Raw genomic sequence first — 27,204 nt, forward strand, 5'->3', positions numbered from 1 at the left:
CCTGAATAGCTGATGGTGGGGCTCTACCACCATTACTCAGAGGACTACTCCCACTCAAGTCAAGACTATGCATATAAATAGGAATGGGCCCCGTGTGGACATTTTATTTCCACTCATTTGTGAGGTTTCACCATTTTTGTCTAACACAGTTCTACAATGAAAATTAAATGGGGAGAGCTCTGCGTAAAGGATTTTCAGGATCAGGTCCTCAAGTTGTGTACAGTCTATTTTTGTTACTTTTTCCTTCTAAATAATGGAACCTACATTCACAAAATGAATTCACAAGTGCACATGCTTTGTCTGTACTTCCATTAATTGGATCTTTTTACTTGTTCTAGGAATAGCATTTTCCTTTTTATTCTACACATCTGATATCACTATTCAGACACAGCTAGCCCTAAGGTCAAAGAATGACTGTCATCTACAGTGCTTAGGCCTGTATATTTCCAAATTATCATTGCCAACTGCTGTCTTTTTACATTTAGTTAAGTCTTCCTTGCAGAGCTCCAATAAAAGTTCTATTTTTAAGATTCCAAAACAGACAAGCAATTGGAATAAAGTTGAAGGTGAAAAACAGAAAAATGCCAAAATACTTGTACATATAATTCTGTACCTTATGAACCTGTGGCAAATTGATATAAAACAAGACAGGTATATCTCTAGAATTACAATGCATGTTACTATATATATAATTTCACTTTTAAGAATCCCTATTAACATTTTAAATCTTTCACAGCTGCCAAATAGACTGCTAATCACAGGTCACCCAAAGGCATCAACTAATCAAGACTCATCTATAAATTCTTCAAATATGTCAGTTTACATTGAGCATGAGAACCTATAAACAGAGCAGAACTACATACTACAGCAGTAGATTCCATAACATGAAATGGACATGAAAAACAATTGCGATGGCATTGATTTACCTGGATATTATTTTCACAAACTACGGAATAAGCATATTTTACTAAATACATCCAAGGAATCTGATTCGTCAGTTCTTAACTTAATCAATAGATTTCCGTGAAGATGAATATCCCAAAATAAAATCACTAATTACTAAAATATATCAACAGGCAAATATCAAAAGTTTTGGAAACTCAGTTCAGCAAATTTAACCATACTTATCCAAACAGTAAGTTGTCAAACAAGATTTAGGGATTTTGCAGAAACCTGATATTATACATGCTAAAACCTATATACCAGTATAAGGGCTTACACTGAATATTTATTTTTCTCTATGCACATCTCTATGCTGCTTCCTATTGGAGCCTCTATGCAGCATGAAAGTGGTACTCACTACACTATATTTTGCATAATGAATATCCAAACCCTTACCAGGTTTTGCTAGAGATGTGTTTGAACACACTTGCACTGACATCTGAGTGATCAACAGGATTATGAGACATCTGGAGTAGGTTAGTTAGTTAGAAAAACTATTTCATACTCTATGGCAATTGATTCTTTGAGGGATCAAGTCTTCAGGAGTACACATTCATCAAAACAAATACACATAAAAAGACCAAAATCTCATTCCGCTGAGCTGTTTCACAATGCTGTGAGGAAGACTCACATGCACCCACGTATCATGTAGAAAGTGAATTCTGTGCTAGATCTACAGTAATTGTTTGTTGAAGAAACTGTTTGTTGTAAAGCTCATAATTAAGGCCCTACTTGAACTGTGAGATGTTTGTCAAAAAAAAGTGGCTGAGTTGAGGACAAGCCATGGAAAATTGTGGAAAAGTAATAATGGATCTTATTATTTGTGGTAATGAAGTCCATTATTACTTTTGCATGATTTTTTGCTGTCAGCTGCCTGGGGCTGAGAGTGGGGGCTCTGCTTTTAGCCCCAGGGTGGCCGTGGCTCCCATTGTCAGCCCTGTGCCTGGTGGGGCTCCTGTCTCAAAACTGTGGTGGAAGCCTAATATTGTGGAATTTGCAATTTCCACAATATCACAAGCTAAGTAGGGCCTTAATTCAATCAGCTGTGACTAATAAAAATAACTTCCTACCAACATACACTAATAATTGTTGTGGTATTCACATATAGATACAGCAGAAAACTGCTGTGATGGGAACAAGAAGGTAAAAATAAAATTATCCTAAATGAAAACATTACACAAGACTGCAAGAAGATGTTTTTATAACACCAGGTGTAATGACGATGCCACATAGACACAAACGTCTTTTATTTCATACACTGAGAACATCTGACAGCTTCAATGTTTTCCCTGTACCTGGAGTACTGGTTAATATGGCAATTTTAACGAGATTGCAATCTATAACATAATGTCAGTCTCATGTATTTCTGTTGTCACAATAAAGAAAAAAAGAAAAACTGCAAGAAAACAAAATCAACAGGGCAGAACCTCATAAAAAAGCAGAGAAAACAGAATGAAATCCATAGAAGATTCACCTTCCACTACCCTCACCCCGCAAAAATTGTTATGTAAAGGTATTTTCATTAATATGTAATGGAGATTTTAAAAAATTAAAAGCTAACAGAACTATAAAGTTCATGAAGTGTAACTAGTAATGGTACAAATAGGACAGCAAAATAGATTTGTGGTGTGTTTCCCTACAAATGTATTTTATAAATTTGTAACACATATATGGGCTCAAAATGGGTATTTTATACCAGCAATTCTCAAATGTTTTCATAGAGTGGACCACTTCTCTCCAGTACATGATTGCACGGACCAACTTCCCTCCCATTTACAATTAAAAATGGTTACTTACTTGTATTGTAAGTGTTATTCTTGGAGATGTGGATGCAGCCGCGTATTCCAATCAGTTGTGTGCATATCCAGCGTGCTGAAGGAAGACAGTTTTCCGCATCAGTACCTGTCAGGGTGGCGTATGCCCTCTGCATCTCCTCAAACACCCTCTTAAGGCTAGATAAGGGTGGCACTGTTCTAACCTCCCCTCAATTCCTTCGCACTGGAAGAGCGGCCTAAGACTGGTAAATAATTGTTCTTTCTTCATTGGGTGGATGCAGACTAGTATTCTACTCAGGTCACTTACAAGCAGTACTGTAGGGGGTTGGGCATGGAGTCTTTGCTAAAGTCAAGAAATAACACATCCACTGCTTTCCCCTCATCCACAGAGCCAGTTATCTCATCATAGAAGGTAACCTAATTGCCTTCTATGATGAGATAACTGGCTCTGTGGATGAGGGGAAAGCAGTGGATGTGTTATTTCTTGACTTTAGCAAAGCTTTTGATACTGTCTCCCACAGTATTCTTGCCACCAAGTTAAAGAAGTATGGGCTGGATGAATGGACTGTAAGGTGGATAGAAAGCTGGCTAGATCGTCGGGCTCAACGGGTAGTGATCAATGGCTCCATGTCTAGTTGGCAGCCGGTTTCAAGTGGAGTGCCCCAAGGGTCGGTCCTGGGGCCGGTTTTGTTTAATATCTTTATTAATGATCTGGAGGATGGTGTGGACTGCACTCTCAGCAAGTTTGCAGATGACACTAAACTAGGAGGCGTGGTAGATACACTAGAGGGTAGGGATCGGATACAGAGGGACCTAGACAAATTAGAGGATTGGGCAGAAAAAAACCTGATGAGGTTCAACAAGGACAAGTGCAGAGTCCTGCACTTAGGACGGAAGAATCCCATGCACTGCTACAGACTAGGGACCGAATGGCTAGGTAGCAGTTCTGCTGAAAAGGACCTAGGGGTCACAGTGGACGAGAAGCTGGATATGAGTCAACAGTGTGCTCTTGTTGCCAAGAAGGCTAACGGCATTTTGGGCTGTATAAGTAGGGGCATTGCCAGCAGATCGAGGAACGTGATCGTTCCCCTTTATTCGACATTGGTGAGGCCTCATCTGGAATACTGTGTCCAGTTTTGGTCCCCACACTACAAGAAGGATGTGGAAAAATTGGAAAGAGTCCAGCGGAGGGCAACAAAAATGATTAGGGGTCTGGAGCACATGACTTATGAGGAGAGGCTGAGAGAACTGGGATTGTTTAGTCTCCAGAAGAGAAGAATGAGGGGGGATTTGATAGCAGCCTTCAACTACCTGAAGGGGGGTTCCAAAGAGGATGGAGCTCGGCTGTTCTCAGTGGTGGCAGATGACAGAACAAGGAGCAATGGTCTCAAGTTGCAGTGGGGGAGGTCCAGGTTGGATATCAGGAAAAACTATTTCACTAGGAGGGTGGTGAAACACTGGAATGCGTTACCTAGGGAGGTGGTGGAGTCTCCTTCCTTGGAGGTTTTTAAGGCCCGGCTTGACAAAGCCCTGGCTGGGATGATTTAGCTGGGAATTGGTCCTGCTTTGAGCAGGGGGTTGGACTAGATGACCTCTTGAGGTCCCTTCCAACGCTGATATTCTATGATTCTATGATTCTATTTAAACAGTGACTGTAGTATCACTTTGCCAAAGTTTGCATCTTCCCTTGAGGCTGTCATGATGGTGTACAAGTAAATGTATGTATGATGGAGCACGGGGCAGCCCTACAAACATCCAGTATAGGAATAGCTTTGAGAAAAGCTGTGGATGTTTCCTGATACCTTGTTGAGTGGATAGAAAGTCTCTGAGGAGGAGGACTGTTGACTGAGAACAAAACTGATGGCACTCGCTGTTGTCTCTTGCAGCAAACACATTGATTGATGGTATGCGCCAGGCTTGAAAAATAGTCCTCAATACACTGTTCTGTGAGGACTCCTTTTGATTATGAGAGAACTCTCTGCTCAGAAAATTGTCCAGCTAATTTTGGAAACCAAGTAAGTGAGCTGCTGTGGGAGTAATGTTCTGTTTGAGGCAAAAGTCCCAGAGGGTCATCACCTCCTGACAGAGCTATCTGAACCAAGCACCTCCTCCCCACCACCTGCTGTTTGTTGAGACAATTCATGGCTGTTGTATTGTCAATGAGCCGTTGATAAGAGGGAAGAAGGCCTGGCAAGCTTTGTAAATGGCAAGAAGTTACAGGCCATTGATATGACGCCTCGCTTCCTATTCTGTCCATAAACCCTGGATCCATGAACCATCCAGGTGAACACCTCACCCAACTGTAGAGGCACTAATTACAACACTAGTCTTTGTTGGGAGAGGACAGGGGAATGGGACCCTTGGACATATGTTGTGTGGGCTAGCCTAAAGAATACAGGGCCATGGGAAGAATTTGGACCAGTTTGTTCAGATGGTGTCAGCTGTGTTGGTAGACTGATATTAGCCAGGCTTGAAGAGAGCGAAAGCACAGACTTGCATTCATGGTACATAAGTACGTGCAGCCATGTGACCTAGCAACATGAGGCACACTTGAGCTACGGTGGATGGGTGAGACCTGAGAGACTCATACATTTCACAAATAGTTCGATACCTTTCCTAAGGATGGAAGGCATTTGCTAATATGGAGTCGAGTAAGGCTCTGAGGAATTCAAGCTTCTGTGTGGGACCTAATGTTGATTTCTCTATGTTCAAGATAAGCTGCAGACAGTCAAAGAGACGGAGAATAAACTGGATTTAATGGAGGACCTGAAGATGGGATGGGCTTTGGAAAAGCCAGTCATTTAGGTAAGGGAAGACGTGTATCCTGTTCTCCTCAAGAATGTCACCACCACAGCCATGCATTTTGTGAACATGCAAGGAGCTGATGATAAGCCAAACGGAAGTACAGTGTGTTGATAATAATTGCCCATTACCACGAAGCTCAGAAACTTCCTGTGACTGGGTCAGACTGAGATGTGAAAGTGAGCACCATGAAAATCAAGGGGAGAAAACCAATTGTTTTGATCCAGGGAGGGAATGACAGATGCTGGAGAAACCATGCAGAATCTCACGTACTTGATAAATTTGAGATTGCAAAGATCCAAAATGGGCCTTAGACTATCCTTTGATTTGGGAATTAGAAAAAATAAAATGGATGTACAAGACACTGGAGTCTCACTGACTCATATTGGTTTTTGCAGTTTATCATGGAAATGAACACGTTGGCTGTAGGTTGGAAGATTAATCCCCTACTGTTAGAGGGCTTATTTCTTCACTCTCCCGTTCCCTGGTCCTTCTCGCGTGAACAGAGAGCAGCAATACCCAAAGTCCAAAGGTGCAAACAATTTTATGTTTATTGGGGTGAACTTTCAGCAAGCAATGATTCCAATTTCCTTCCTCAGTGTCCCCCTTCCCAGTTCTGATGCCACAGAACCTTGCCTATATCCCTGTTCCCATTCCCCACCCTTAGCAAAACATGATTCCAATTCCCCCCCGCTACTTCCTGATTGACTGCAGACTATGGCCTTGGCTACACTTGCGAGTTACAGTGCGGTAAAGCCGCCCCCAGCGCTGTAACTCACTCCCCGTCCACACTGGCAAGGCATTTGCAGTGCTGTATCTCCGTGGTTGCAGCGCTGCATGTACTCCTCCTCCCTGAGAGGAATAGCATGTATTGCGCTGCTGCTGCAGTGCTGCGGCGCCAGTGTGGCCGCCCAATGCGCTGTGAATGGCCTCCAGAATTATTCGGCAGTATCCCACAATGCCTGTTCTAGCCACTCTGGTCATCAGTTCAAACTCTACTGCCCTCGCCTCAGGTAACCAACCATGTGACCCACCCTTTACATTCCCCGGGAATTTAAAAAATCCCCTTCCTGTTTGCTCAGCCAGGCATGGCGTGGAGTGCCATCAGCGAATCTTTCCAGGTGACCATGCCTCCACGCACCAAGCGAGCCCCAGCATGGAGCAATGGCGAGTTGCTGGACCTCAGTGTTTGGGGGGAGGAAGCTGTCCAGTCCCAGCTGCGCTACAGCCGTAGGAATTACGATACCTTCGGGAAAGTATCAAAGGACATGATGGAAAGAGGCCATGACCGGGACGCCCTGCAGTGGAGGATTAAAGTGAAGGAGCTGCGGAGTGCCTACCGCAAAGCCCGCGATGCAAACGGCCGCTCGGGTGCTCCCCCCGTGACCTGCCGATTCTACAAAGAGCTGGATGCGATACTTGAAGTTAACCCCACCTCAACTCCGAGCACCACCATGGACACTTCAGAGCCAGTGTGGGGGGGGAGGGAGAGGAGGAGGAGGAAAACAGGAGTGATGGTAGTGGCCCGGATGGAGACACCCCGGAATCCCTGGAGCCATGCAGCCAGGAGCTCTTCTCAAGCCAGGAGGAAGGTAGCCAGTCACAGCGGCCGGTACGTGGTGGAGGACAAACAGAAGAGCAGGTTCCCGGTAAGGGGTTTTTTTGGGGGGGGAAGGAATTTTTTCGGTGCGGGCTCTTTGGGAGAGGAGGGTTAGGCATGCATGCCTAGATGTGGAATAGTGCATTGATGTGGTTTATCATATTGCAGTAATCGGCCTCGGTAAGCTCCTCAAATGTCTCATCCAGAATGTGTGCAATGTGCTTGCGCAGGTTTATTGGGAGAGCCACCGTGGTCCTTGTCCCAGCCAGGCTAACGTGTCCACGCCACTGTACCGTGAGGGGCGGGGGGACCATTGCTGCACACAGGCAAGCTGCATATGGGCCAGGGCGGAAGCTGCATTGCAGTAGAAGACCCTCCCTTGCTTCCCAGGTCACCCTCAGCAGTGAGATATCGTCCAGGACGAACTCCTGTGGAAAATGTTGGGACAATGTTCAGTGTAGGTGCCCCCTGAAGCTGTTGGCTCTCCCCAAGGCACAGAAACCCAGAGGACAGTGCAGCCCTGAAACAATCAGTCCCCCTTACTCACCATTTTGAGGCTCCCGTGGGATATGTGTGCTCTGTTTCGGACGGGAAAATTATGCTATTGTGTAGACCCTGTGTGTTTTCTACTCCTTAAGTGCAGGGGGAATCATTACTCTGTCTGGTATAAACAATGCTGCCTCTGTTAAATGTTGCATTTTGCCTATACAGCAGCATCAACCTTGAGACCTCAGCCGTCCCTCTTATCGCCTGCTCAGAGACTGCAAAGACTCAGGAAGAGACCGCGAAAGAGCGAAGTAGTCATACTGCAAGAAGTGATGCAGCAATCTATTAAAGAGAATGAGAAAGCACAGAACTGGAGGGAGAGAGAAAGCAGGATCCACCAGGAAAACGCAGCGCACCAGCGGCAAAGCACGAAGCACCGGCAGCAAAGCATGGATCGGCTCATAAGCATCCTGGAGCGCCAAGCAGACGCTATCCAGGAGCTCGTAGCCATGCAGAAAGAGGAGCAGTACCACAAACGCAAACGCCACCCACCCCCCCCACAGCCCTTGTCCCAAAACTCTTTCCGTTGTGCCCCACTGTCACCTCCAACCCACTTTCCCCAACTTCCGTGTTCTTCACGCCACCTGCTGCCTCCAACACCAGTATCTTCACCACCCAGCCCTGAAAACCACGACCCTTACCCTCTGCACTCAACCCCCATCACCATGCAGAATAGCTATCCTGAAGTGCAGCACTCACTGCACAGCACACCAGTCAGGACATACGTGAATCTGCGATTGTACCATTCCCCACTCCACCCCCTTGTTTCTTTTCAATAAATAATTTTTTTTTCTTTTCAATAAATGGATTCTTTGGCTTTGAAAATATTCTTTATTATTGCATAAAGTAAAAGACTCCTTAGCCTAGGAAATAAACAGGCACTGCAAGTCTGCTTGTCTGCTTAGCAGACACTGATTCCTAAAGATTGGAACTACTGCACTTCACTCCCGTGCAGGGCACCAGATATCACTGCTGGGTTTCAGCCTCAAATTGCTCCCTCAAGGCATCCCTAATCCTTTCAGCCCCGCGCTGGCCCCCTGTAATTGCCCTGCTCTCTGCCTGTGCAAATTCAGCCTCCAGGTTTTGAACCTTGGAGGTCCATGCCTGAGTGAAGCTTTCACCCTTCCCGTCACAAATATTATGGAGGGCACAGCACGCAGATATAACCGGGGGGATGCTGTTTTCGGCCAAGTCCAGCTTCGCATACAGAGATCGCCAGCGGCCCTTTAAACGGCCAAAGGCACACTCCACAGTCATTCGGCACCGGCTCAGCCTGTAGTTGAACCGTTCCTTGCTGCTGTCAAGGCTCCCTGTGTAGGGTTTCATGAGTCACAGCATTAACGGGTAAGTGGGATCTCCAAGGATCACAATGGGCATTTCAACTTCCCCTACCGTGATCTTCTGCTCTGGGAAAAAAGTCCCGGCCTGAATCTCCCTGAACAGCCAAGTGTTCCGAAAGATGCGTGCATCATGCACCTTTCCAGGCCAGCCTGTGTTAATGTCAATGAAATGCCCACGGTGATCCACAAGCACCTGAAGAACCATAGAGAAATACCCCTTCCGATTAACGTACTCGGATCCTAGGTGGGGTGGTGCCAGAATAGGAATGTGCGTCCCATCTATCGCCCCTCCACAGTTAGGGAACCCCATTTGTGCAAAGCCATCCACTATTTCCTGCACGTTACCCAGAGTCACGGTTCTTCTGAGTAGGATGCGATTAATGGCCTTTCAAACTTGCATCAACACAATTCCAACGGTCAACTTTCCCACTCCAAACTGGTTTGCAACCGACCGGTAGCTGACTGCAGTTGCCAGCTTCCAGACTGCAATAGCCACCGGCTTCTCCACTGGCAGGGCAGCTCTCAATCTCGTGTCCTTGCGCCGCAGGGTGGGGGCAAGCTCCTCACAGTCCCATGAAAGTGGCTTTTCTCATCCGAAAATTCTGCAGCCATTGCTCGTCATCCCAGACTTCCATGACGATGTGATCCCACCACTCGGTGCTTGTTTCCCGAGCCCAAAAGTGGCGTTCCATGGTGCTGAGCACGTCCGTGAATGCCACAAGCAATTTCGTGTCGTACATGTTACACGACTCGATAGCATCGTCGGACTCCTCACTCTCACTGTCACTTTGGATCTTAAGGAATAGTTCGACAACCAAACGTGACGTGCTGGCGAGATAAGTCAGCATACGCCTCAGCAGTTCAGGCTCCATTTCCCGCACACAGATCGCGCTGCACAGAAACTGTTGAAAGATGTTGCCAAAGGTGAACGGAAACAAAGGGATTTCTGGGATGCAAACCGATGCATCATGGGGCGTTGGGACAGGACCCAGAATGCCCCGCACCCACTCCCCCTTCCCACAACCACGGCGCCAGAATGGGAAAAGGTGCTCTGTGGGATAGCTGCCCATAATGCACTGCTCCCAATAGCGCTGCAATTGCCGCAAATGTGGCCGTGACAGTGCGCTGGGCAGCTGTCAGTGTGGACAGACTGCAGCGCTTTCTCTACTCAGCTGCATGAAGTCAGGTTTAACTCACAGTGCTGTACATCTGCAAGTGTAGCCAAAGCCTACATAGTAAAACTTGAGCTCTGCTTAGCTATACCTTAACCAATCATTTTACTGAAATTTAACTAACCAATATTGCAACATGATTATCTAACCAATTATATCCCACCACCTTAATTGGTTTACACCCAACAAAATTAATTATACAGCACACAGAACCAGACAGAAATTATACAGACAAACAATAGGGAAGTGGGGACTATAGTGATAGAACAACAAAGAAATGAGGATTTTACACCCCAGCCATTGATAAGTGAGTTCTTGCCAGACAGGATGCTATCAAACTAAGTTTTCTTTAAATCTTCTAGGCTCTTCCCTTTCTCTGGAGGTGATAATTGGATCACCTTTTTAAAAGCCCAAAACTGCCTTATTTCAATGTTACTGGTGAGGACGTGACCGTTCACTTCCCATCTTATGGCTGCCCCTGCTTTTTAGCCAAAGGCCTTAGCCTAAGAACAAGGCCTTAGACTATCATAGTGAGAGAAGGCCTATAAACAGGCACACTGATTTTGATTCTTGTTTTGTACCTCTATAACTAGCTAAGTTATAAGAATACACCTAAATTTTTAAAGTCTAAGTCTTTGCAGACAGGCCTGAATATCTATCCTAACATTCCACCCCTTTTTTTCTTTTGGGATCCTCCTGCCCAGATATCCCTGGAAAAGCATAGAACATATGGTGACACATTTCCTGATAGGGCCAAGCATCAAGGTGGAAGGTGTCGATATTCCATTTGTCCCACTGCCTCTTGTGTAGTATAGTGCCCTGCACCTTCTCTTATACAGGCATACCACACCTATTCCAATTAGTGTTCCACACTTCCCATTATAGTGGGCCCGAGAAGGTTGGGTCCGGGTTGTCTAGTACACTGGGGAGGAGGGGAGCTTACTACATTACTTGTAGGTTATCTCCATATGCAACGTTACACAAGTATACTTAACAATACACCAGCTGCCATAATAATCCACAGCAACACCGAGAGTCCTGACCACTGCAGTATAGTCCAACATCCGAGCCACCACCAAAACACTGCCTCTCCTCCTTTGACAGGGTCAAGATCTTAATGTGTTCAGTTGCTGGCAGTTGCAACAAGCTGCACCTGCAGGTTTTGCGTGCTTAGTTCTGATTACTTTTCACTTTCATCTCCTGCTCCAAAGCATGCACAGAGATCTGAAAAAGAGAGCACAACCTATTGTGACTTCTTTTGGAGCCCTAATAGGATTTTAATTAAGTACATGTTTTGTCTGCATTTCTTTTACTCTTTCTCTAATATACACTGCACACGTCCTGGGAAAATGCACATTCCTTCCATAGTTTAACCTCCATAACATTATATTAGCCATATCAATTTTAACTGTTTCTTTTGTGACAAAAAAAAAAAAAAGGAATTCATATTTTTTCTCCATTCTCTTGGTTCTGGCTGCCCCTTACTACAACCATAACTTTGGTTTTGAACTTTATAAAGTAGTGAGATACCCTTAAGGGTTAAATGCTAAATATCAAACCCAAACAACACTAGTTACCTCTGTCTGGCAAAAAGTGTTTGTGAGTTTTGCCACTTTGAATGATTCAAATGGATTTTCAGTGGAATTATAAACAAAACAAAACAAAGCAGAACCAAACCAATACATTTTAAACCTACAAAACAAGAGGTTTACAAACCAGGAGTATCAGTTTAGGTCCTTAATACCTTACATAATCTCACACACACACAAAATTCTCTTTTGCATAACATCCCTTACACTGCAATTATATTTTTTTTACACAACTGTACCCCGATTACACTCCCATCTTGTACAACCAGAGAGAAGCCGGGGCAGCCAAGTTAAGTTCGAATAGAAAGCCCCTACATTCCTTTCGTGATTTTGATTACATTACTCAATAGTCAAATAATTTTGATCAGATTATCTCTCCGCCTGCTGCCATCCCTTATAGACCATTTCTGTGGGAAAAGGGCCCATTTTTTCTCAGAACAGCTGTAAAGACTTCTGGGGACAAAAACATAGTAGTGGTAGTAGCCACTCTACCTGATTCCCTTGTATAATTTAATTACCAAGCTTCCATCCAATGTGACTGAACAGAGTTCCACATACAGTTACATTCATATAACTGGATTTTATCAAATCAAAAACTTCCTTCTTGTAACACCACAACTGTTACTCTTTAACATCTTCACAACTGTTACTTTTTACTATTTCCACAACTCCCACATGTTTACTTTCCTGCAAACTTTGTATTATTAATTTCTGCAAAAGTTATTTGTAACTTTTTACTTACTCCTTTAAATCACTTACTCCTACATTTAGTTCTTTAAGATAGTGCAATTTGCCTGTAACAACTCAGCCACCAAGTACAATTATTGCCACACAGCTGCCTTAACTTGTGCTGTCTTTACCTTGAGACTGTTCAAAAAGGCAGTAAAACATTTGTCTCCATGGTTGCACATGGATCTTTTACTCCAAAAAATTCCAGTGGAATACAGCAGACCTCCTTCATAATTTGCCACACACACAAAAAAGAGGCATTTCACATAAGTATCCAAAGTACCCTCCATTAAAACTTCAGAAAAACAAAAGTGTGGAAAGGCTGGGGGGGGGGGGAGGGGGGCAAGAAGAAGGGGAAGAGGTGGAAACAAACCAATTAACCCTGTGAGGTCAGTTTAAAGTACAGCCTACCAGCAGCAAATTAAGTAAACTGAGAGAAAGAAGAAGGAAAACAAGAAAAGAATATAGAATCATAGAATATCAGGGTTGGATGGGAACTCAGGAGGTCATCTAGTCCAACCCTCTGCTCAAAGCAGGACCAATTCCCAACTAAATCATCCCAGCCAGGGCTTTGTCAAGCCTGACCTTAAAAACCTCTAAGGAAGGAGATTCCACCACCTCCCTAGGTAACCCATTCCAGTGCTTCACCACCCTCCTAGTGAAAAAGTGTTTCCCAATATCCAACCTAAACCTCCCCAACTGCAACTTGAGACCATTACTCCTTGTTCTGTCATCAGATACCACTGAGAACAGTCTAGATCCATCCTCTTTGGAACCCCCTTTCAGGTAGCTGAAAGCAGCTATCAAATCCCCCCTCATTCTTCTCTTCTGCAGACTAAATAATCCCAGTTCCCTCAGCCTCTCCTCATAAGTCCTGTGTTCCAGCCCCTTAATAATTTTTGTTGCCCTCCGCTGGACTTTTTCCAATTTTTTCAGATCCTTTTTGTAGTGTGGGACCCAAAACTGGACACAGTACTCCAGATGAGGCCTCACCAATGTTGAATAGAGGGGAATGATCACGTCCCTCAGTCTGCTGGCAATGCCCCTACTTATACAGCCCAAAATGCCGTTAGCCTTCTTGGGAAAAAGGGCACACTGTCAACTCATATCCAGCTTCTCGTCCACTGTAACTGCTAGTTCCTTTTCTGCAGAACTGCCTCCTAGCCATTCGGTCCCTAGTCTGTAACAGTGCAGGGGATACTTCTGTCCTAAGTGCAGGACTCTGCACTTGTCCTTGTTGAACCTCATCAGGTTTCTTTTGGCCCAATCCTCTAATTTGTCTAGGTTCCTCTGTATCCTGTCCCTACCCTCCAGCGTATCTACCACTCCTCCCAGTTTAGTGTCATCTGCAAACTTGCTGAGAGTGCAGTCCACGCCATCCTCCAGATCATTAATGAAGGTACTGAACAAAACCGTTAGTGCTATAGTTATAGTTCGCTCTGAGCCAAGAGTAGGCTCCCTGGGTTGAAACAATTGGGAACCCTTACCCCCAGGTTTTCATTCTGGCCTGGGAGCAGAGTGAGGGTCGTTACCTGCTCCTGCAAACCCTGCCATTTTTCACTTTGAAACTTTTTTTTTTTTTGCCTCCACTCCCCCAGGACCAAGTCCCAGCTCCTGTCTCTAAACGTAGTCTGTTAATTCTGCTTTTGACTATAACCCCTGTTGTGCCAAATCATCTTTAACCACCCCTAACTAATTTACAACCCTTCAGCAGCCCTTGCTGAAGCAGCACCAAACATGAAAGATTACTGGCAGCTTCCCATAATGCTGCCCTTACTTCAAACCTCTCACAAGTGGACTGAAGTGCCTCCTTTCCCTGGAAGGCATCCAGTTCCATGGGCATGGACCTTCTTCCACTACCCATATACCAAGGACGGTGGGGTCCTCAGCCACCCGCCACCCCTCTGGGTCCCCTAACACTGCCTCCATTTCTTTTTAATCTCATCCCAGGTTGACCCCTGCAGCTGGTATGGGCCCTGGTTCTTCCTTATCCATTTATCGAAAAAATCCATTACCCCGGCCAATTCCAATTCCGATCACATTATCTCAGTTTATCATGGAAATGAACATGTTGGCTATAGAGTTGGAAGATTAATCTCCTACCTTTGAGAAAAACAAATACTGATCAGATAAGGAGTTTGCCCCAGCTCTCTCAGCACAAAAGAAAGAAAGATGTACATTAGGCCCCAAGAACAGAGTGGAAAAAAAGAGAAATAGAATGCCTCTCTTCTACTCAAAAGCTTCTTTTTTTCTTAAGACACCATCATAGTCCACATGCCAGGGTCTCCCTCATCACACTTATGACCACTGAGAAAAGATACTACAGACCTAGAGCTACAGTAACTTCTACTGACTGCCTAGTGCCTGGTTGTTGAAAAGAACTGAAGGGCCCAAGGATTGAAAATAATGATAAACAGGAGGCAGTGAGCTATCTTTCTCCTCAGTGGCTCTGTAATATTCCTCCAGGGAATAAATCTGTTTATTTCTTTTGTGCTTCACTGCGGTCCAAACCCTCACTTTTAAATAACTCAGACTGCATTGGCGCCATTATCTGTGACCTTCCTGGGCATGCATGGCTCAGCCCATGTAGATTTTATGCTGACAAAGTTCTTAATCTTTGAAGGGGTTATATATTTTTTTAAATGTATGACCAGGCTTCTGCACACTGTCATGTGCAGAAAAGTTTATTTCTCCCCTTTGCATGGTGTAAAAGAAAGGCAATTGCTTTATTTCCCCATATTGACAGAAGCCCAGAACAAGTAAGAGCTCTCTTTGAGGAATATTTCCTACTAAATTCTAAATGTTATAACTACAATTTTCTTAATTAACTAGATAAGGGAAATGGAAATTACAGAAGAAAATCTCAATATCTGGTTACAAAACATCAGAGACGGAATAGAGTATTTGCAAATATAAGCTATCTACATATCTCTATTGTGTAATACAACTACCCATGGACAGTGCCTTGGTCTGTTTGTATAGCTTTTTTTCTCCAATTGGCACATCAGTTATCAGAGTTCTTATTTTAGCCATTCAAATTATACAGAGATTAAAACTGTGCATCATTGAAGACTATCTCTTAATTAGGTGTTTTGGTCCTTTTTTAAACCATCAGCTAAACTGTTTATAGTGCTTCTGCTCACTGAGAAATAACAGTTGTCTCACTATTTCAAAATTTACAGATATTCTTGATAGCCATATTAAACCCGCAGGCAGGGGAAGGGGGGACTGGAAGAAAGAAGCATGCGAGCAGCAGTAATGAAATACACACTTACTGGAGCAGTTTAGCAGTTGACATCACATTGTTAGTACCCATGCACTAATTCATTTTAACACAAATTTCAAAAGCACCATCATTATATATCAAAGAAATAAAGGTGTTATCTAGTCATCAGACAACAGCTGGATAATGCCATCAAATTCTAGCAATGCTTCTGGATATTCTCACGTTTCATCTGCTATTGATGTGAAAATTATTTCTGAAAATTTTATATTGGATATGTTCATATCATGAATATTTTATATGACCAGCACATAGTGTTATCATCTGTTACTGTCATAACTGGCATTGTGACTAAAATGAAATAAATTACTACTGCTACTATGAAGAGTTAATTTGCCCAATTTTAGGTTTCAGGTTTTAGACTATATTTAAATGTATCAGAAAGAAAAAGATAATCATCATCATAATTATGATAACACTCTAGGTTTACCATATTTCAACAATCAAAAAAGAGGACAGGAGGAGCCCGCCCTAGCCCCGCCCCTGTCCTAGCCCCGCCCCATCCTGTCCTAGCCCCGCTCCATCCCCTTCCACTCCCTCCCACTTCCTGCCCTCTCAGAACCCCCAACCCTCCCCCCCACTCCTTGTCCCCTGACTGCCCCCCAGGACTCCACCCCCTCCCTAAGCCTCCCTGCCTCTTGTCCCCTGACTGCCCCCTCCTGAGACCTTCCCCACATCCTAACTGGCCCCCTAGGACCCTACCCCCTACCTGTCCCCTGACTGCCCCAACCCTTATCCACACTCCCACCCCCCCCCCAGAACTCCTGACCCATCTAAACCCCTCTGCTCCCTGTCCCCTGACTGCCCCCTCCTGGGACCCCTGCTCCTAACTGCCCTCCAGAACCCCACCCCCTACCTAAGCCTCCCTGTTCCTTATCCCCTAACTGCCCCTTCCTAAGACCCCCCCCCAACTGCCCCCCAGGACCCTACCTCCTACCTGCACCCTGACTGCCCAAAACCTTATCCACCCCCCCCCCCAGAAAGCTCCCCCCCGAACTCCCGACCCCCCCCGCTCCTTGTCCCCTGACTGCCCCCTCCTGGGACCCCTGCTCCTAACTGCCCTCCAGAACCCCACCCCCTACCTAAGCCTCCCTGTTCTTTGTCCCCTAACTGCCCCCTCCTGAGAAACCCCCCCACCTGTACCCAGACTGCCCAAAACCTTACACCCCCAACCCCCAGACAGCTCCCCCCGAACTCCTGACCCATCCAACCCTCCCCCGTTCCCTGTCTCTTGACTACCCCCCCCCCGAACCTCCCTGCCGCTTCTCTGGCCCCCGGCCCCCTTACTGTGCTGCAGAGCAGTGCGCTCGACAGCGGGGGAGGGGAGCAGGGTCGGAGCTCCAGACGGCAAACGGCCTGCGATCTGTGAATGCAGGGAGGGAGGGGGAGGAGGGGAGTGCTGTCAAGTTTCAGGAGAGAGGAGGGGGAAGTGAAGGAAGGGCTCTGGCTCTCGGAGCCCCGGCTGCTCTGTAAGCCGCACGCACGCTCTGTATGGGGGGGGGGGGGGAGGGGAAGTCCGGACATTGACAAATTCCCCCCGGACGCTATTTTTAACTCAAAAAAGCCAGACATGTCTGGGGGAATCCGGACGAATGGTAACCCTATAACACTCAGCATTTATATAGTAGTTTCCACCTCCATTAACTAATCATATTCATCTAATCTATTAATCAAAATTTAAAAAAATATATTTTAATAATGCATCTATAAAATATACATTTTCAATAATGATACATAATAATGAAATATAGTAGAAAATTGAGTGTTGTGCAATTTAAGGCCCTAGTCCTGCAAGGCATTCCACACAGGCAAATCCTTACCCAGGTGTTGGAGTCCCATTGATTTCAGTGCACGTATCACATTGTGTCTATCCGCCAGGGTTCTTTTTCTTCTAGCAATGATTAATGGAAAGATTCACCAGAACATAGTTCACTTATGAATTTTAAAAAATTAAAAATGAATCTATCTTTACAATATGTTCCATATAGATTTTTACTAGATATAAACAGGATATGTTCATAAAATATACATCTGGATTTTTGCTTTTTGTTTGTTTGTTTAAAACAAGCCAAATATTTTTAGTATGCCACCTGCAAGAAGGGAATTAGCTGATAATTTACTGGAATCATCTAGATGTGTACACAACATAAATGAATAACTTTGTAATTTTATTATTGTAACCCCTATGCTTCCTTAACCTCACTTCCTTTCCCGACCTTGTTTTTATTCTCATTCACGACACACCTAAAATTAAATTTTAAGTTCCCTGTGGCACAAATGATGACTTATTTGTTCTTCAAAGGGGACACAACACTTTTGGACATCATAACAATAAAATAAATGGCAATAATCATACACTTACATTTAAGTGGCTTTAAAATTGTGACCTCAATCAAGAGTTTTCCATGGATACTGAAAGTCATATTTAAAGGTTGAAAATTCATTCTTATTCCACGTCACTGAGCCCTTTTTTGACAACAGATTTAGTCCTACAAAGGGCAGGATCCTGCAATGTGTTGGTTGCCTCAAAACCCATTAACTTCAATGAAATTTGAGAGTATTCAGCACCTCAAAGGAAGTGTTCATCTCCTTGCAGAACTGGGTGCAAGTGTCTATCAGCCTGGTTATGGAATTTCATAAATTTTGTTTGCATTATTAGAAGATTGATACTTCCTTACAGTCAATATAAAAATCTAAGTCATTTTAGGAAGCTAATGTGTCTTACAATTATATTATCAATACCCACTTGGTATTTCAAGAATTATAATGACTTCACACACAGCCATATGCATTTATTAGGCAGCCTCTCTGAAAACCAATAAGGTACTTAGAAATTGAACCTTTTGCTGTAAATCACAGTTATCAAATTGATGTATGCAACCACTGCTGGGAAAAGGTTCTCTACAGACCCTGGTATATTTATATATACACACATTTCCAAGTGAAAATTCCATCCAATGACCTTTGCAAAATTCTAAAAAGATTTACAATACAAAGGCTTATGTTTTCATTTTAATTAAGTAATTGAATTTGTGGTACATCATTAACAAAAGATTGTTTTAATTCCTCATGACAATTACTGATAACTTCTATTCCTCAGAGCTTTTACATCAGTATTTGTCAGTCAAGAATGTTAAATATTCAAAATTAACTCCAAAACAAAGAATGCTAAAATAATTAAATATGCTACACTGAGTAAATTTTTTTTTATGAGGACAAATGTGCTTCTTGACTTTTATTAAGCTGCTTCTTCAGTTGGAAAGTTCAGTCTATTAACATGGGAAATAAAACCTTCTGAGCTCTGAAACAGGAACCAGTGTCATCAAAACAGTGCTGATTTTCTCTTTCTTTTTTAAATATAACACCATAGAAATCTGTGATGTGAAGTAGTCCTGAGTGCTTAAAGCACTCTACAACATCCTTAGTTCCCTCTATTACATGCAAATAAAATACAAATCAAATCTATAACTATAACTAGATTAATTCCTTTTTGCTGTTTTTGAAACTAATACAGGATGCCATGATTTTTTTTCAACTTAGAAGCATTAATACAGAAAAAGAACCAAATAACACACCAGTAAAACTTTCAACAAGTTTCATTGGAATGATTAAATTAATTCCTTACAATACACTGGAGCATTCTAACTTCATTTTAACAGCATGTCTAACTTCACTGTACGAGTAATTGCTCTATGAAATACTGTTGTGGAAACATAACTGAGATGGCTGTTTTTCTTAGAAAATAATTAATAACTAAGCATTATTTCAAAATTACATACAGTTCCTTTAGGAAGAATTTGCACACAGAAAAGGGGGATCTCACGATCACGACCTCAGATCACATCTTCATTATGAAGTGTAGCACTTTGCCAGCTGGGGAGCACTGCCCCGCCACATACAGCCCATATACTTGGGACCCTTTTATTTACTTTAGGGAGTGTGCCTGATAACTGGTAGGAAGGTCTGTTGTTCAGTGACGCCTTTATTCTGGCTTTTTTCTGAGTACTTGTATCTGAATGGACTATTCCTGGACTCAGTCTGAGACCCTTCCAGCTAAACACTGGCCACTGGGTAATTGGTGTTTTTATCCTCAAATGATGATCAGATTTAGTATGGGGTCACAGGATGGAGACCGCGCAACTTGCCCCATGTTGGTATTAGGATATACATGGCAGCACATAATCCTCTGGAATTGGGGCTACCATCACAACACTGGCATTCATTATGGGCCCCTGATGGAGGGAACTCTAGCTCTTGAGGCACAGGTCCAGCTAGTGGCCCTAACTGCTTCCACAGTGGATTTGGAGAAGTGCAGGTAATTCTGACAGGGTAGATAGATCCCTGAGAGCAACTAATCAGGAGGCAGCAAAGTTACTGCCTGCCCTTAAGAATAAAGACGGAATGGACACTGAATGGACTCACTGAATGGACAACTGGGCCAGTGTTTTATGAACATTTGTTCTGGGATACATATGTTTTTGTTACTTTGCAGGCAGTGAATGATCAAGCCATCTGTTGACATCTCCTGTGGTGGAAAACCCTTGCAGACAACTTTGGTTGCCAAGGTGTTCTTTCCCATAAAACATATGAAGATTGGGGAATGGATGTGCTAAGGGTCATTGGGGGTAATAATGTAGGGAATGGAGGAAAGTCTTACTGTCTTGCAAAGGTCTTCAGCCTCCCACGAGGAGATAGATATTCCTCTATAAAACTAATGTGGTTTGGGAATTGTAGCTTCATATTTCATCTCCTTGGGGTTGTAGACACATGATGGGTGCCCTCAGGCTTTACGATTACTTGTTACGTTGACCAGTGGCTGCAATTTAGCAATGAAGTCAAAGTTACTGCATTTCAATAAAAGTTGCAACCTTCAAATTCCATTACCAGAGAGAGGATTTTGTGTTCTTTCCACATCATCCAGACTGATATCAGCAAGTAAGTTGCTTAAGATGTTACAAAAAGAATCACCTGATTCTCACAAACCATTTGCTGGATGGCACCTCTGATAGTTCTGACTCCTCTAGTGCATGACCTCTGAAGAGTAACATTTTATGTGGGAACTTCAGGGTAAGAAAGAGAGGATGCCAGCAAATTAGTAGCTACAAGAAGATTCCCAGAGAATATGGATTTTTGTTGTTGTTGTTTTTTTAATCATTTCTCTAGATCATTAATGCTAGAAAACTTGTTTTTACATTATGTGCTCAGTCTTGTTTGACTTTATTACAGATCTTTCTTTTACATCTTAAGTAATCTGCTGGAAAAAGTTGTACAAATAACTTGTGCTTTTCATTGTCACTTTAGATTTTTATTTAAAACTTTATCCTGGAAAAAAATTTGACTTGTGGTACACGCACAGAACTCCCATGACAGTCAATAGGAATCCCACATGTATATCAGAGGACAAATGTTGGCCATAAATAGAAGTTAATGATAGATGTTCCATGCTCAGACAATGGAATATGATGATGATGATGATGATGATTGACAAAGACAAATAAATAAAAAAGACTGGCAAATGCAAACCATAAGAATCAAATTGTTTTTTAAACTCCAGACTTATGTGTCTTATGTCTTTTAGTCACACAGGTCAATATTTTATATTATCAGAGAGTAGTCTGGACTGTCAGGAGCTTCCAGAATGCCTATTTTTCACCAGTGGTCTGTACTACAAGCCAGCAACAGCCAGGCACAATGGTCCCAATTCATGGAACCGGATGTGGCATTTGAAGGTGACACTGCATTACCTATAAAAACAGCAGGGGGATTCAACTTGATTAACCATCCCCATAGGACAATTAATTAATGGACTTCATTGATCCCAATTTATGTTCTGGCAGGTATGCCTCTTTTGGTTGCTCTGTGAGCACTGGGCAGGCACATGAGTGCAAGCATTAGTAACGAAGCATAATGAAGTCTGAGTTTCACCTTTGACCATTACCATCTAGGTGATTTTGACTTGATGGGGTTTATATCACTGATTAATTTTGTTTGGCAAGGCCATGCTCATTTGCAGTATAATCCTATATGCTGCTTTTAGGAGGTTTATTTCTTGAATGCACATATTAGAGAAGCAAAGGCTAGATTCAGTGACTCACTACTTAAAGACTTTTTGTTGGTGCGGGTTAAGGACATATGAAAGGGACAGAAAGGTGATTTCAGACACTAATTGTGCTTGGTGCCTATCAACATCTTTCCAGCAAATAGCCATCAAGTTAGCAGTCCTTCAGGCTGAGGAAAAAAACTCAGAAGCTTTAAGATATCTCTGTTTTGAACTGGATTCAGAGGCCAGAACACCCACCAGAAAGGATCACAAAGCTTATGGCTTTAGTTTAGGATACACTGAAATCAAAAAGTTGAGTCATTTGCAGTTCCTGGTAGGATCTCTGAATTTTGCATGTCAGGAAACTGCTCCAGGTTGGGTATTTTTCTTTCAGCTGGGTTCAATAACCAGGGTGGTGCTCAGTCAGCAATATTATACATAGTGACTTAGAAGATAAAGGATGTGATGACATGTTTTTCCAGAGGTTCACTGGAGCATCACTATGAAAATCAGAATGGGGCCTTTGGAGCAATTGGTGAAGCCACAGTTCCTATAGATGTGTAAGTGACTTAAAGCCTGTAGACTGATGGAGAGATTGGTTATTTCAGAAAAATGAAATTTTGATTTTCCAATTTTTTCTTTTCTTCCAGATTTGATCTTAGGTGGCCAGCAGTCTGGTTGATATTGGAGGAATGTTTTGTTGTATCCACAAATGCACATTTCCACAAAAAAAAGTGCCATCCAAAGCGTGGAAAGTCACTCTGATAAGGTATCAGAACACCTATAGTTTCTAATAGCCTTTTTCAAAGCAATGAGCATTTTTACTAATTTATTGAGACATGCAATGCTCACCTGTGATTTCTTTTGGGTGCTTGGTGGGTTATCCTGCATTTACTTCTCTGAAAAATTGATGAAATGGTTACTTACCATATAGTAACTGCAATTCTTTGAGATTTGTATCAAGATATAGTCCACTCTTGGAGCACAGGCACTCCATGCGCTCAAGTTTTGATTCTTTTGGCCAGCAGTGGTCACTGGGGCTATTCCTGTGTGCAAGGTGTCCTTGTGCCCCCTAACAGAAGGCATAAATAGCAAGGGCTAGATCTTGCTCCTCCCTGACTGCTGATATAAAACATTGCTTTGTTGCTATTTGTCATGATCTCAATAGTTAGCTTTCCCAGTATTGGAAGGAATGCCATGCAAACCAGCTGAATAGCTCTCAATTCTAGAACATTTATGTATACGCTATCCTCTTGAGGAGACCAGCGTCCTTATATCTGGAGATGGTCTAGGTGAGCTTCCCACCCTACAATGGAGACATATCTCACCAGCATCTTGGATCGCAATGGTGGAGGGAAGGATATCCACTTGCATACCTTTAGAGGATCATTCCACTAGCTTAATTATGATAGTACTCTTGGAGGAAACTGCATGCTTATGATGTCTGAACTGGGCAGATATCTGAAGATACAGAAGATGTGAGCCTTGGACTCTTGAGGTCCTTTCCAACCCTACGTTTCTATGATTCTATGATGTCTCTGGGGGACGATATACAGATTTCAACCACCCTTGTATACTGCAAAGGTGAAGTCTGGCATGCTGTGTTATGCATAAGCAGGAGGCTATGTGCCCTAGACGTCTGTGTCAGGATCTTACTGATGTTTGTTGATGAGCTTGTAGCTGACTGACAAGATCTACAATGGTGTTGAATATGTCTTGAGGTAGATAAGCCTTTACAGTTGTGGAATCTACTACTGTTTTTATGAATTCTATCCTCTGGGAGGGACTAACAATGACTTCTCTTCACTAACACTCAGTCCCCGGGACGCAAAGAACAGAAATATCTGATGAATGGAGTTGGTCACATGTTGTGAAGATTTCCCTCAAATGAGCCAGTTGTTCAGGTATGGGAAACCTTGACCCATTTTCTCAAGTGACATACTGCCATTGCCACATATTTGGTGAAGGCCCTTGGTGCTGTTCCCAAATGGCTGAGCTCTCTCTTGGGAAAGGAAATTCCTCAATTGGAGACTCAGGTATTTCCTATGAGTAGGATAGATGCTATATGAAAATAGGCATCTTGGATGTTGAGAGCTGTGTACCAGTCCCGTGAATCAAGGGAGGGTTCATACAGGATAACTGCAAGGGTCTAGTGGCCTGTGATATTCAGAAGCTCAGACTAGATGATCCGGTGATCCTTTCTGGACCAAAACTCTATGACTCTTGTTAGGTATATTCTATGCCACCGTAATAGGCGTTATGTGCACCGTACTAATATAACACAAATTATCTATCTATATATCCGGAAGTTATGTTAGCTGAATGTATTATGCTTTTCCCACAATTCTGTTCATTCATGTCAAGCATCCTACAACACTTAGAATCACAGAATATCAGGGTTGGAAGAGACCTCAGGAGGTCATCCAGTCCAACTCCCTGCTCAAAGCAGGACCAATCCCCAACTAAATCATCCCAAGCCTGACCTTAAAAACCTCTAAGGAAGGAGATTCCAACACCTCCCTAGGTAACCCATTCCAGTGCTTCAACACCCTCTTAGTGAAAAGCTTTTACTAATATCCAACCTAAACCTCCCCCACTGCAACTTGAGACCATTACTCCTTGTTCTGTCATCTGCTATCACTGAGAACAGTCTAGATCCATCCTCTTTGGACCCCCCCTTTCAGGTAGTTGAAAGCAGCTATCAAATCCCCCCTTATTCTTCTCTTCTGCAGACTAAATAATCCCAGTTCCCTCAGCCTCTCCTCATAAGTCAGGTGCTCCAGCCCCCTAATCACTTTTGTTGCCCTCCGCTGGACTCTTTCCAATTTTTCCACATCCTTCTTGTAGTGTGGGTTCCAAATGAGGCCTCACCAATGCCAAATAAAGGGGAATGATCACGTCCCTCGATCTGCTGGCAATGCCCCTACTTATACAGCCCCAAATTCCGTTAGCCTTCTTGGCAACAAGAACACACTGTTGACTCTCATCCAGCTTCTCGTCCACTGTAACCCCTAGGTCCTTTTCTGCAGAACTGCTGCCGAGCCACTTGGTCCCTAGTCTGTAGCAGTGCATTGGATTCTTCCGTCCTAAGTGCAGGACTCTGCACTCGTCCTTGTTGAACCTCATCAGATTTCTTTTGGCCCAATCCTCTAATTTGTCTAGGTCCCTCTGTATCCTATCCCTATCCTCCAGTGTATCTACCGCTCCTCCCAGTTTAGTGTCTTCAGCAAACTTGCTGAGGATGCAGTCCGCGCTATCCTCCAAATCATTAATGAAAATATTGAACAAAACCAGTCCCAGGACCTACCCTTGGGGCACTCCGCTTGATACTGGCTGCCAACTAGACATGGAGCCATTGATCACTACTGGTTGAGCCCAATGATCTAGCCAGCTTTCTATCCACCTTATAGTCCATTCATCCAGCCCATTCTTCTTTAATTTGCTGGCAAGAATACTGTGGGAGACTGTATCAAAAGCTTTGCTAAAGTCAAGGAATAACACATCCACTGCTTTCCCTTCATCCACAGAGCCAGTTTTCTCATCATGGAAGACAATTAGATTAGTCATGCATGACTTGCCCTTGGTGAATCCATGCTGACTGTTCCTGATCACTTTCCTCTCCGTGCTTCAAAATTGATTCCTTGAGGACCTGCTCCATGATTTTTCCAGGGACTGAGGTGAGGCTGACTGGCTTGTAGTTCCCTGGGTCCTCCTTCTTCCCTTTTTTAAAGATGGGCACTATATTTGCCTTTTTTCCAAATCATCTGGGACCTCCCCCGATCACCATGAGTTTTCAAAGATAATGGCCAATGGCTCTGCAGTCACGTCCACCAACTCCTTTAGTACCCTTGGATGCAGCGCATCCGGCCCCATGGACTTGTGCTCATCCAGCTTTTCTAAATAGTCCTGAACCACTTCTTTCTCCACAGAGGGCTGGTCACCTCCTCCCCATACGGTGCTTCCTAGTGCAGTAGTCTGGGAGCTGGCCTTGTTTGTGAAGACAAAGGCAAAGAAAGCATTGAGTACATTAGCTTTTTCCACATCCTCTGTCACTAGGTTGCCTCCCCCATTCAGTAAGGGGCCCACACTTTCCTTAACCTTCTTCTTGTTGCTAACATACCTGTGGAAACCCTTCTTGTTACTCTTGATATCCCTTGCTAGCTGCAACTCCAAGTGTGATTTGGCCTTCCTGATTTCACTCCTGCATTCCTGAGCAATATTTTTATACTCCTTCCTGGTCATTTGTCCAAGCTTCCACTTCTTGTAAGCGTCTTTTTTGTGTTTAAGATCAGCAAGGATTTCACTGTTAAGCCAAGCTGGTTGCCTGCCATATTTACTATTCTTTCTATACATCGGGATGGTTTGTTCCTGCAACCTCAATAAGGATTCTTTAAAATACAGCCAGCTCTCCTGGACTCCTTTCCCCCTCATGTTATTCTCCCAGGGGATCCTGTCCATCAGTTCCCTGAGGGAGTCAAAGTCTGCTTTTTTGAAGTCCAGGGTCCATATTCTGCTGCTCTCCTTTCTTCCTTGTGTCAGGATCCTGAACTTGACCATCTCATGGTCACCGCCTCCCAAATTCCCATCAACTTTTGCTTCCCCTACTAATTCTTCCCTGTTTGTGAGCAGCAGGTCCAGAAGAGCTCTGCCCCTACTTGGTTCCTCCAGCACTTGCACCGGTAAATTGTGCCCTACACTTTCCCAAAACTTCTTGGATTGTCTGTGCACTGCTGTATTGCTCTCCCAGCAGATATCGGGATGATTAAAGTCCCCTATGAGACCTAGGGCCTGTGATCTAGCAACTTCTGTTAGTTGCCTGAAGAAAGCCTCGTCCACCTCATCCCCCCGGTCTGGTGGTCTATAGCAGATTCACATCATGACATCACCCTTGTTGCTCACACTTCTAAACTTAATCCAGAGACTCTTAGGTTTTTCTGCAGTTTCACACTTTGCAATGCTGAAGTCAGCTGTGACATTAAAAAATAGGAAACTTGTCAAAGCAAAGACTCATAAATACTTCGCACCGAGTATAATTAGGGAGTACTTTCATGGCACGTCAACACTTGGAATGTAGTATTCAAAACAAGATATGGAAATATATAGGGAGATACCAAGGACAAAGCTGGCACAAACAAGTGAATTAAACTTTAAGTGATGTATAAAGAGTTTTGTTACTTGTAAAATCATACCAGAAATACTAGTAGCTGAAATGCATATCTTTGAAGCATACCTTCCATAAAAGGTGAACACACTGCGAGAATTTACTTCCCAGAAGGTGGGTATGTAAGTCTCCTTTTTGTAGTGTATTGCTTTGTTTTTAGACAATAAATTTGGCTATGTTTGGTTATTTGGCCTCTTGAACAAACTGAGTGTAGTCAATCAATTG

The 27,204-nt window shown here is 43.5% G+C and overlaps 1 protein-coding gene across 8 annotated transcripts in view; it reads right to left on the reverse strand.

Moving 5' to 3' along the window:
- ATRNL1 (attractin like 1) overlaps positions 1–27,204 on the reverse strand; it is a 991,165-nt gene that overhangs the window by 469,557 nt on the left and 494,404 nt on the right. The window contains exons 25-26 of one of the 8 annotated variants that reach the window (XR_008445623.1): positions 11,173–11,401; positions 6,048–9,907 (exon numbers count right to left, since the gene is read on the reverse strand). The exons of 6 other annotated variants lie outside the window; for them this stretch is intronic. Coding sequence is in view for 1 of the 2 variants with exons in the window: in XM_054034057.1 (XP_053890032.1) it covers positions 11,348–11,401 (54 nt within the window). In the remaining variant the exon portion in view is untranslated. Of the gene's footprint in view, positions 1–6,047; positions 9,908–10,854; positions 11,402–27,204 lie in introns of those variants that run through there. One more of the 8 variants, XM_054034057.1, reaches the window with a different exon arrangement.

The sequence above is a fragment of the Malaclemys terrapin genome, chromosome 7, assembly GCF_027887155.1.
Source record: "Malaclemys terrapin pileata isolate rMalTer1 chromosome 7, rMalTer1.hap1, whole genome shotgun sequence".
In the NCBI taxonomy this organism is placed as follows: Eukaryota; Metazoa; Chordata; order Testudines; family Emydidae; genus Malaclemys; species Malaclemys terrapin.